The sequence below is a fragment of the Echiichthys vipera genome (assembly GCF_963691815.1).
Source record: "Echiichthys vipera genome assembly, chromosome: 13".
NCBI classification, from domain to species: domain Eukaryota; kingdom Metazoa; phylum Chordata; class Actinopteri; order Perciformes; family Trachinidae; genus Echiichthys; species Echiichthys vipera.
This window is the reverse complement of record NC_139838.1, coordinates 6,004,582-6,017,292: the sequence shown is the minus strand read 5'-3', so window position 1 is coordinate 6,017,292 and position 12,711 is coordinate 6,004,582. Positions and strand designations below refer to the sequence as shown.

Sequence of the window (12,711 nt, the reverse complement as noted above, 5' to 3'; positions counted from 1 at the left end):
GTTTCTAAAAGGTCAATTATTAGATAACAGGAGAAATGTCACGCACATACACAGATAATTGCACAATTTGGAATAAATAGTTATAAAATTGTTAAAAATTAATTGTTATTTATATATGACGACACTCACTTAAGATACTTAGGGTTCTACCTGAGGTGATTTAAATCTACTGTTCATTTCAGCAGCAGGGCATGGATTTAATAACGGGCCCTTTCCTAACCACAGTCCCCAGAGCTGCTGTAACAGGGCTCCGTGCGTCTTACTGCGTGGACTGTACATGAACAACACGGGACTTGCTTCTGAAATCTCGAGGCGCACTTTTCAAACAAGATAAATAGGCAGCCCACACTGTACCCCTCTCTTTGGCACTTCCTTTGTAGTCTACACTATCATCATCTAAGCCTGCCGTAACGCGCACAGAGAGCGCACGGTTTGCGCGGACTCGCGTGCGAGCGCGCACGGAGGCGGTCTGATTAGTCAAGCTGTGGCAAACAAAAGGACAAATCGGAACTGGGGTTTCTCCGCCTCTACCTAGGGTCTATGGCTCTGACGCTACGCAAGGACTAGTCTATGGTGGAGGATAATGTGTTCTTTTGTGGCAAGACGATTTGAAAAATGAAATCATTTATTTATTGGTACATTTTTTCTCTTGAATGTGAGTTATTTTTGAGTGCCATGAGCATCAGATTGGCAAGGCTAGAGGCGTGCCACTTATAATTATTATTATAATTATAGTTCTTGTCTCCTTAAGAGCAAAAAGACTGAACAAAAGCCAGTGTAAAATTAAAGATTTACATTAAAATGGTAAAATAGTATAGCCAATATACCGGTAAGCATGATTTTAAGTTTTGTGGATTCTTTTATTTCTTATTTTTCCTTTATCAGAAAAGAAAAAAATCAAGAATCTATTTTACAAGAGAGGCCGAGGTAGCAGCCGTACATAATCACAACATATTCAAATACAACATGAACATACGAAATGCACAATGAAACAGAAAGTGCAAATGTATGTTGTCACTGACTCTCTGTTCAACAAACAGCCTATTATTTGACGAAAGGGTGAGATAAGATTCAGCTTTATCGATCCGAGGAGGGGGACTTTCTTTTTGTGCTGATGTGAGACTTTCTACCTCAATTTCATTGTACTTTTGCAATGACAATTAAAGATATTCTTACTCTGATGTTACAGCAGTAATATAAACTACAACAACATAAGAAATCACGTACATTTCATTCAAAAGATATATTACATATATTACAATAAGATGGATGTCCATAACAATACTTAGGTCATGTAGGCTACATATTTTGCAGTGTAAATACATAAACTATAGAGTCTATGTGTAAATGTGTGCGGTGTCTACATAGAAGCAAGAAATAACTTTTTAGATTAAAAAAATAGTATATACTGCATATAATTCTTCTCCTAACCCTAGAACACTATCGCTCAAATTCACGCCGGGTGATCTTTACCCCAGATAATACACCCAATAAAAAGTACAAAAAAAAAAAAAAAAAGCAAACACGACAATAGATGACACATTTGAGAGGTGTTCTTTTATTTTAAACAGTGTCTTGTCTAAGAAAATGAAAGAAAACATCATCATATAAAAATGCTCCAAAATGACTGGGAAATTTGGAATTTGCAAACAAAAAATTCCTGAAAAAATAAAAATAATAATGAAGATGGCAACTTGTTTTTGGTCCACCCATTCCTGGTGAAGGCTCAGTGTCCTTGGCACACATTTCATCCATTCCCCTTTATTTAACCAGGAATATTCCCATTGAGCTGTAAAATCTCTTTTCCAAGGGAGTCCTGGCCAAGACAGCAGAATAAACACACACGTTTCATATTCAAAACCAAAACAACACACAACTAAACATGATGCAAGACTAAACATGATAAATCAACAAAATAAAACAGCATTTGAAATAAAGAAGCAGACCAGTGCTCAGAGACAGAACATGTGCAAATTGTATAAATTGTAATCCCTCATCAGGATCCCAGTTTGAAATGATCCTGTAGTTTATTCCAAGATAAGGGTGCTAAACATTTAAAAGCACTTTCACACACAAATAACACTTTCCCTGGGTAGAATCCACCAACATCTGCTTTACCTTCTATCACTATTGCTGGGTGAAACCACCCAAACATGTGGCTGTAGGGAAAAGTGTGTTCTGGATTAGGAAAACACCACCAAAGATGTCAAAGACAATGCTGCAGCTCCCCAGAGACCCATGACACTGAAAATGACAAACATTTATTTGCACCCGGCAGTGGTGTCCTAGGGTTAAACACAGCCTGGCTGTATTTTCAATGGCGTCCTCCCCATGGGCGTATTAAAGTAGGTCCTCCCTCACGGTTCTTTCGTAAACCCAACCGAAAAACAGGGAAACTCATTTAGTCTTTTATTTTGCCGTTTTAAACCGGAAACGAGACGTGTAACTACGGATAACTCGACGGTCGCGGGTCGCCACATTCTCTCGCAGTCAGTCAAAGCAACGGACGGGTAGCGCCGGACAACCAGTGGTACGGATTACGGAACATACAGAGGACAATACAACCCATTTCTCCCGCCGCCGTGCGTCCAGCCTGCTTATAAAGGTGAGTCGGTCCCGTTCGCCTCTAAAGAGCCAACTCTACGGATACAAAGAAGGTTTATCACGTTATCTTCTGAAGGGAGGGGGCGGCGGTGGTGGTGTGGTGGTGGTGGGGAAGAGGGGGCATCCATTCTGCCTTTTGTGCTCGAGCTGCTTCGGCAGTGGTCAGCGCGAGCTCCGGTGCTGCTGGGCAGGCTCCGTGTGTGATAAGTGTGCCGTTGAGCTCCATGCCCATCAAGGTGTCCCCTAACGAGGCTGTCTAGCTGTTAACTCCTCGCAGATATCCCGGGGACCGGGGCGGCGAGTGCTCGGGGGGCTCCTTCGCATTTAGCCCGATGTGTCTTTCCTGCGTGGTGCTGATTACAGACCACGTCTGTCCGAACTCCGTCCAAAACATCAGTCATTTCCAACCTCCTCCTCCGTAACCGTTTGTGTATAGTCCACGGAGGCGACGTAAAAGACGTTTTAAAAATCGTACGTTTCACTCGGTGTCCACCCATTGCACCAAACAGCACCGATACAAAACAAACTTCACCCATAACTCGCCGAGTAACGTCGGTCCCGAAACCGTCCTCACTGAAATACGCGACAAACAGTGCGAACCAAATGTAAAAGTTGAAATGTCATTTTTTTTAGAAGAAAAGCGCTGGTTTGTTTACTACAACGTACTTACATTTGAACAAGGTTCAAAGTTAAATACAATATCGCGACGTGTTTACCGATAAGCTAGGCTGCGTTTAGCTCTGCTAGCTGCCGAATGTCTGAGGTGAACCTGACATGTTGGTCTCCTCAGTTCAGGGAAGAATGGACCGTGGACGTGGTTCTCTCTGGGGTGGGGGGATCCTCTGTGGGCTACATTCTTAGTTACAGCTGAGGCTTTTTGACAACTTCACACCTCAATTCAATTCAATTTTATTTATAGTGCCAAATCATAACAAAGGTTATCTCAGGACACTTTACAGAGTAGGTATAGACCACACTCTATGACTTATTTATGATTGACAGAGACCCAACAATTCCCCCGTAGAGTACGGTGGCAACGAAAACCTTCCCTTTAACAGGCAGAACCTGAAGGGAGAGAAAAAAAAACATTTGCTCTGTCTGCAACTTTTACTTGAAGCGTTTGTTCTCACTTGCCAACTGCAAACGCACCATTTCCTACATAGTAATAGCAGCTTACCCTGAGAGGATTCCATTCACCAGGGCATGTACGTGTTATAACCTTTGAAATGATTCCCCTCTGTATCATCCTCCTAACCCGTATAATCCCCTCATTATCTTCTATATCAGCTCACCACCAAATGCAGTTAATTGCATCAGATAGCCCGTGTGCAGTGGCTGTTTGACAAATGTCAGAAGCCGGGTCAGCCTGCCAGAGCCGCTGCCATGTTTATTGAGCAATCTGTCCTTACTTGTGTCCAATTTGATATTCATTTCAGCTCAACGGCGTGCAGCGAAAATGCCCCCACGCTCATCCATCTGTATCATACATTTTTTATACCGGACCTGGGGAGGTAAATAGAGGCATTCACCTTGACGGTCTCTCTCTCTCTCACACAGACACACACACGCACACACATGCACACACACAGAGTGATGGAGGAATTGGATTCAATGGACATGACCTTGTAGGTGTCTTTTATTATTGAGACTCAAGGCTTGTGACCAGGGGATGTTCAACTTGACCGATCCTGAGGACGAGCGGTAAAAGATTTATGGTCTGTTTACTCTGCCGGCTCCAAATATAGTTCTGCAGGGAGATGTGGGAGAACCCTTCCGGAGGAGGAACAACCCCAGTAGGTCTGCAACTGGTGATCATTTTTTATTATCGGTTAATTCAAAAAAACAAAAATCTTCATTTGCTGATTGATCGTGTGCTGTGTCAATGTCTGCGACCGGTGGAACTGTGTGAAAAATTTATCCATCTTCATGTTTTTAAAACTGGTGTCTTTCATGGTTGTTTGTTTTGTTGAATAGGCGCTACTTTTGAATAGAAGTGAAATAGTCCCGCATGACTCTCCATAACGGAAACTAATGGGCATGAATACAGTGCGGGGATCAGCGGAGATGGCGCGTAGAGGCGGAAAATGTAACATCTGAAAATGCGCCGTCATCTCTAAAGTCACTTAAACACTGACACTTTTGCTTTTAAAAGAATATTTGTGGGTTTCATATTTTATCAAATCACCAGTCGGAAGAAAATTATAAAATACAGAGGGAAAATTGGAAATTGGTTATGTTTCTTGTCTCTCTAATGTGCAAAATAGACTGAACCCAGACTGTGACCAAAAAAATGCAAAACAAACTGAACCGTGGGCTTGTTGAACCATTATACTACTAGTATATACACACATAGATCCTGAGTAATGATCACATAGATCCTGAGTAATGATCACATAGATCCTGAGTAATGATCTCATAGATCCTGAGTAATGATCACATAGATCATGAGTAATGATCACATAGATCTGAGTAATGATCACATAGATCCTGAGTAATGATCCCATAGATCCTGAGTAATAATCCCATAGATCCTGAGTAATAATCCCATAGATCCCGAGTAATGATCACATAGATCCTGAGTAATGATCACATAGATCCTGAGTAATGATCACATAGATCCTGAGTAATAATCCCATAGATCCTGAGTAATGATCACATAGATCCTGAGTAATAATCCCATAGATCCTGAGTAATGGTCACATAGATCCTGAGTAATAATCCCATAGATCCTGAGTAATAATCCCATAGATCCTGAGTAATGATCCCAAATATCCTGAGTAATGATCACATAGATCCTGAGTAATTATCCCATAGATCCTGAGTAATTATCCCATAGACCCTGAGTAATTATCCCATAGATCCTGAGTAATAATCCCATAGATCCTGAGTAATGATCACATAGATCCTGAGTAATGATCCCATAGATCCTGAGTAATGATCACATAGATCCTGAGTAATAATCACATAGATCCTGAGTAATTATCCCATAGATCCTGAGTAATAATCCCATAGATCCTGAGTAATAATCCCATAGATCCTGAGTAATGATCACATAGATCCTGAGTAACGATCACATAGATCCTGAGTAATGATCACATAGATCCTGAGTAATAATCCTATAGATCCTGAGTAATGATCCCATAGATCCTGAGTAATTATCCCATAGATCCTGAGTAATAATCCCATAGATCCTGAGTAATAATCCCATAGATCCTGAGTAATAATCCCATAGATCCTGAGTAATGATCACATAGATCCTGAGTAACGGTCACATAGATCCTGAGTAACGATCACATAGATCCTGAGTAATAATCCCATAGATCCTGAGTAATGATCCCATAGATCCTGAGTAATGATCACATAGATCCTGAGTAATGATCACATAGATCCTGAGTAATGATCACATAGATCCTGAGTAATAATCCCATAGATCCTGAGTAATGATCACATAGATCCTGAGTAATGTTCACATAGATCCTGAGTAATAATCCCATAGATCCTGAGTAATAATCCCATAGATCCTGAGTAATGATCACATAGATCCTGAGTAACGGTCACATAGATCCTGAGTAACGATCACATAGATCCTGAGTAATAATCCCATAGATCCTGAGTAATGATCACATAGATCCTGAGTAATGATCACATAGATCCTGAGTAATTATCCCATAGATCCTGAGTAATAATCCCATAGATCCTGAGTAATGATCCCATAGATCCTGAGTAATGATCACATAGATCCTGAGTAATAATCCCATAGATCCTGAGTAATGATCACATAGATCCTGAGTAATGATCCCATAGATCCTGAGTAATGATCACATAGATCCTGAGTAATGATCACATAGATCCTGAGTAATGAGCACATAGATCCTGAGTAATGATCTCAAAGATCCTGAGTAATGATCACATAGATCCTGAGTAACGGTCACATAGATCCTGAGTAATGATCACATAGATCCTGAGTAATGATCACATAGATCCTGAGTAATAATCCCATAGATCCTGAGTAATGATCCCATAGATCCTGAGTAATGATCACATAGATCCTGAGTAATGATCTCATAGATCCTGAGTAATGATCACATAGATCCTGAGTAATGATCACATAGATCCTGAGTAATGATCTCATAGATCCTGAGTAATGATCACATAGATCCTGAGTAATGATCTCATAGATCCTGAGTAATGATCACATAGATCCTGAGTAATGATCACATAGATCCTGAGTAATGATCACATAGATCCTGAGTAATGGTCACATAGATCCTGAGTAATGATCACATAGATCCTGAGTAATGATCACATAGATCCTGAGTAATAATCCCATAGATCCTGAGTAATAATCCCATAGATCCTGAGTAATGATCACATAGATCCTGAGTAATAATCACATAGATCCTGAGTAATGATCCAATCCAAGGTCCTCACAACAGATGATGCATCTTTTCTTAAATAATAATGCAATAATAGGTTTATTAGAGCTGAAAATATTCTCCTTGCCTTGTAAATTACTTTCACCCTCCCAAAAGGAAAAAAAAACAAAAACCACCAGTCCGTCTCTCCGAATCGAGACAGGCTACGAGCTCCTTTTGTTCGCGTTTCTGAACAATGTATGTATTGTTCTGGAACGGTGCAATTATCCTCCTGGCCCGCACACTCTACTTCTTTACCAATTACATGACTTAAACAGCCTCTTTCTAGATCTCTGTAGCCTGGGGCATTCCCCCTAACAAACTGTTGTTTATCATTATGTGCCTCCATGCATGTAACACAACATTTGATGGTTCCATCTTCTTAAATGTGTAAAGTGTCTGCTTTTCCCGGGCTTTCTCTACAGGGACTTAAACATCTCTGTTGCTCGGGCGAACCAAGCAAACGAGAAAATGCGATCGCCATTTTTCACAGTTTTTAATGAATCAAGAAAGTAAGCCACAGTTTTGGTCGTTAATGACAACAATCGTTAGTTGCAGCTCTGCGTTTAGTGAATGCTTTTTCTTCGTTCATGACAAAAACTCGACACTATCAAAAGAATGATGAAATTATTAGTATATATGAGCGTGCTATTACAGGCATGCAGAAACATGCAAGTCTTTTAAATTCCTGACTGCTGAATGTTCCAAACGCAATAATTGGTAATGATTTAACCAGGCTGCACTACTGAATAAGCCATAAACCTTGAATATTTGACTGAGGTTACTAAAATACGGAAATAAAAAGGTTGATGGACGGAAAGTTATTATTTTTTAAGCAGCTCTGACAATTGATTGATTGTTTTTGGCAGGGCATTTTGCCCATTTGTTTGAGAGCAGACAGTGGAGAGATGACAGGAAATGAAGAGAGAGATGAAAAATGAGTCCAAGCAGGGACATTACGGTTCATGCCCAACATCCACTGTAACCAGTTCCTCAAATGTCTGATTTGCTACTTCTCTCTGTTTCATATCTTTGTTTACTGGATATTTTTGGGTTTAGACAGCTGCTCAGACAAAACAAGACACTGGAAGTGGTCACTGGGAAATTGCGACGAGAATTTTTCACGCATGAGTTCATTCTCAACCTTGAAATGCATAGGTTAGGTTTTTCCAAAATGACCTAAACTCAAGGTCTTATTGGTGTTTTGTGGGCCTCTCAATCATATCGGTCTTCATCAGCAGATTGAGTTTGCGCTTTCAAGGAGCTGTCTCTGTGTATTCAGTATGCGTAACACTGTGAATGTGTGTGTGTGTGTGAGCGCAGTGTCAGCATGTCCAGTGAGGTGCAGCCGAGGCCGGACGACAGCCCCAACACCAGTGGGGGAAGCTCGGATGCCGAGCAGAGGGAGGCGGCTCCACCGGAGCAGCCGGGCCCCGAGCAGCGGGACCAGACCCAGCCCAAGAAGAAGGAGGCCAAAATCTCCAGCAAGACCGCAGCCAAGCTCTCCACCAGCGCCAAGAGGTAGATCTGCTGCAGTGTGTGTGTGTGTGTGTGTGTGTGTGTGTGTGTGTGTGTGTGTGTGTGTGTGTGTGTGTGTGTGTGTGTGTGTGTGTGTGTGTGTGTGTGTGTGTGTGTGTGTGTGTGTGTGTGTGTGTGTGTGTGTGTGTGTGTGTGTGTGTGTGTGTGTGTGTGTGTGTGTGTGTGTGTGTGTGTGTGTGTGTGTGTGTGTGTGTGTGTGTGTGTGTGTGCTTAACTGTTCAAGTGTTCATCTGTCACTTTCTTATGCTGTTGATGTATTTCTCCCTCTCTGGTGCTGGGTGCTCATTGCTGTGTTGTGTTCTGGATTTTCCAGAGATCATCTGTCAATCAAAGCAGCGCAGGCTGTAATTTTCCGTGGATGAATTTTCCGGTCGGGACACACACACACATCACCTGCGTGCGCGCGTTGCTGAATTTTTATTTCGGCGCCCACGTTAACCCACGAGACAGAGACAGTGGAGACAGTGGGGACAGTAAATGGTCTTTTGAGAGTCATTTGACATCAAAGCAGCACTTTCACTACAGTTTATATATGTAGAATATGTCACTGACATGAACAAAATGGAAATATTTATGTTTAATTCATCATGCCCGGTGGAAAGAATCTCAATCAATGCTGTCTAAAACAAACATAAATGACATTTATAATGAAGGAAATGAAACATTGTATTATTTATGGTCATTACCACGGGCAAAACCCAATGTAGAAAGGCAGGCGAGGCCGAGCCACAGCAGTTTCAGAGAAGCAGCCGCTACGCACTGCTCATGCAGGATAATTGGCTTGAGTGTTAGCACTGAAAGGATTAGTTGATTTATTGTTAGTTGATCAGCAGAAAATGAACAATTGAGTTGTGATAAAATATTAAACATTCTCTGGTTCCAGCTTCTCACAAGCGAGCAGACGCTGCTTCTCCGTCTAAACTGAATACTTTACAGACAAAAAAGAGATAAAACAATGTCACCTTGGGCCATGCAAAATTGATTCCTTTATCGATCAATTGAAAATATATTTGAGAAATCAATCGACAATGGAAATAGTCCTTTGTTACTGTGCTAATGGGGTTTGATTCGTTTTCTTTGTCTGTGATTTTCTTTGTCCACTCAGCCACTGATGTTTTGCTGTTGAGAATTCTCCCAACCAGCTACTGTTCATTAAGGTTGACCAGCATCAATACTTTTTTCCATCCCACCTGTTTCAAATGATATGATCAGCATTACCAGTAGCACGCTGCTGCACTTTTCCAAAACAACAGAACTGTTAAATCCTCCTGCTTCTCTGAAGTCAGTGGTTTGGAAACACTTTGCCTTCCCCATGAGCTGTGTAAACAAACCATGAACGTGCACCTCGTAAACTCTGAGAAACTCCAAACTGTTGTTGGAAAATACTCTTCAGTTTCTTCCCAACCAGTACTGTGTGCAGGTTCTTCAGGGACTTTGGTTCTGTTTTTGCGGTGGTATCTAAACAAGTATCGTTTGTTATACAATCATTGTATCAAATTTTAATCTTCTGGTATCGTAACAACCCTACTGGACAGTAAAGCGTCACTTCACCAGACACCTATGCCACTAAATCATTTCATGGCTAAAGTCTAGTTCGTCTGACCAGTGTGAGTGCAACCGTACCGGAGCGGTACGCTTGCCGGCCATGGCCCGTTTGGGAGAGGTGGTGCGCCTATTTGGACATTAAGAAAAAGGAGGACCGACCATGCGTGTACACTTAAAACAATGGCGGCGAAAGGTTCACGTTGGTGTGATGCGGAGGTGGAGTGTTTACTGCAGATTTACTCGGATGAAAATATTCAAAAACAGTCGACAAGATGATAAAAAACTCCGAGGTCTATGGAAAGATTTGTAAACAAAGCGACGCATCGCGATGCCGTCAATCAATGTGTGTGACGTGTTACGGCGTGATGATGTATAGGCAGCAAGAATCGTTCGCCGAGACCCAGGTAGTGTGAGTACAAACGGGCCTGGCCCGTGGGGGGGAAGAGGGAGGGGTGGGACAAGTACTCTAAAGCATGGGGCACGGTACGGACGGGGAGTGTGATTGCGCCCTTAGTATGAGTTGGTGCTGCTAGTGCAGCAGTGGAGAAAGGAACACACATGAATGCGTCCTCTTTTAGATCTTTTTAGCGAGCAGTGAAGGACTTCTTGGTCCACTATGCGCTGATAGCGGCCTGGAAGTGTTTACACATGTCACTGCTCTGTCGTGTGTTTCCACCAATATCACGGGGCGATGGTACGAGACAACAGCAGTTGTTATCTGATGGGCAATATAATGCTTAGCAAGCAGCACAGCCAGTTCAGCTAGCGTGTTGATGCTGACACCAGAGCAGCTGAGAGAGACGTTTTTCTCTCCACCGTGCCACTTATTGGCAGCTGCAGCGACAATAGATTGGTGATTAGAGCTGCAACCATTAGGCTAGTCAATTCATCGATTAGTTGTCGATTTTTAAATTAAATTACCTACTTTTTTTTTGAAAATGTATTCATTGTTTTGAGTCATATTTGACTAAAAATGGCTAAATTCTCTGATTCTTAAATGTGAATATTTTCAGGTTATTTCCTCTTCTATGACAGTAAACTGAATATCTTTGAGTTGAGGACAAAAGAAAACATTTGACGACATCTTGGGCTTTAGTGATGAGTAGTTGTTGTAGAATTTTTAAAAAAGATCTTAAGAGAAAAGGTCAAGCCCAGCCTACTTTACCACACGTGGCCAAATCTCTGTATGAAGTGGGTTTGATTGTAGAATTATCAGCTATGGAAAGTTACAAAAAAAACAAACAGACACAGGCCAATTAGGTGCGTTTCCACTGGGGTCGACTACCCTGAATGAGACGGGTCTCGCCAAAAACGCCCCTAATTTTCATGTGAGTCACTCAGGAGGCCGTTGGACCGAGTAGAAAATGGCCCTGTAGGAGAGCAGGGCCTCTTTTGTCCTAGGAGATTTACCCGATTGCTGATTGGATGTAGCTCTCAGCAGGATGTGAAGTGTGGTCGTACAGACGCCACAACAACACGGTGAAGTAGAGTAAACAATTTTATCCAGTGGTGAAGAAGAACACAGCACAGAAAATGATCTGTGCACGGATTCTGGATTGAATTTACGACCTGTGGTCTTTTGTTGCATGTTCCCACTCACACACACACACACACACACACACACACACACACACACACACACACACACACACACACACACACACACACACACACACACACACACACACACACACACACACACACACACACACACACACACACAAACCGACCGTACTGCAGCGGGGTGACAGCCTGTCTGTCAACACACACTTTTACAGCGCCTCAAATCTTTAAGGTGGAGTGTTTTCTTCCATGTTACTTGTACATAAGTTGACGTGAATCATACAGGCCACTTTAAATCAAACTACAACATTCTGTATTTATCACTCAGAGGAGCAGCGCGCTCTGCTGTATCACTGATCAGTGATTGAGCCCATTCAGAGTGATAGGTCACCTCCGGACTCTCCTAAATCCCTCTGGGCCTTTTTTTGTAATGGAAACACGGCAAGTGAGCGGCCATTTGAGAGGGTGTGCCCTGAAACTCTCAGGGAGGCCACTCTACAGGGCTGATGGAAACACGCCTACTGACTGAACCTAATTCTGACATAGAAAGGTGTGGAGTTGCAGGTTTTCGTGGAAAAATTGTTCTACGAGCTATGTCGCAGCGCGAGGAGGAGATGATTGTTGTGATTCCCTGTCTGCAAATGAACAAATGTCTATGTTATCTATTCCTAACTGATGCCATGTTTTTAAGTTTCCATCAAAAAGGGTGCTGCGTGGATCCTATAACTTGTTATTTCTCAACCTCGTAAATGACATGAAATTCATGTTGACGGCTGACTGGAGGGTGTGGAGGGGAGCGTGGTTGGCATTCAGCTGCAGGAGGGAGAGGCTCACGAGAGCAGTGCCAGGTGGAGCAAGTGTGTGAAACTTAGCAAAAACTGAGGCCGGGCGAGCATTTTTTTCAAACAAACGACAAGCCATTTTTTTCTGTCCACTGACGCACAGAGCAGGTTACGACACCTTCACTGGGAAACACTGAAACAATCTGAAGTCTGCTCATATCACATCCAGTTAGGGAGAGCTGAAGGGTCATATATGGAAGAAA

At 42.2% G+C, this 12,711-nt stretch overlaps 1 protein-coding gene across 1 annotated transcript in view; it reads left to right on the top strand.

Annotated features, from left to right (window-relative positions):
• Positions 1-2,472: 2,472 nt before the first annotated feature.
• LOC310955535 (ubiquitin-conjugating enzyme E2 E2-like) overlaps positions 2,473-12,711 on the top strand; it is an 86,340-nt gene continuing 76,101 nt past the window's right edge. Inside the window, exons 1-2 of the mRNA XM_083925386.1 lie at positions 2,473-2,605; positions 8,343-8,540. Coding sequence (XP_083781512.1) covers positions 8,350-8,540 — 191 coding nt within the window. The 5' untranslated portion in view covers positions 2,473-2,605; positions 8,343-8,349. The remainder of the gene's footprint in view (positions 2,606-8,342; positions 8,541-12,711) is intronic.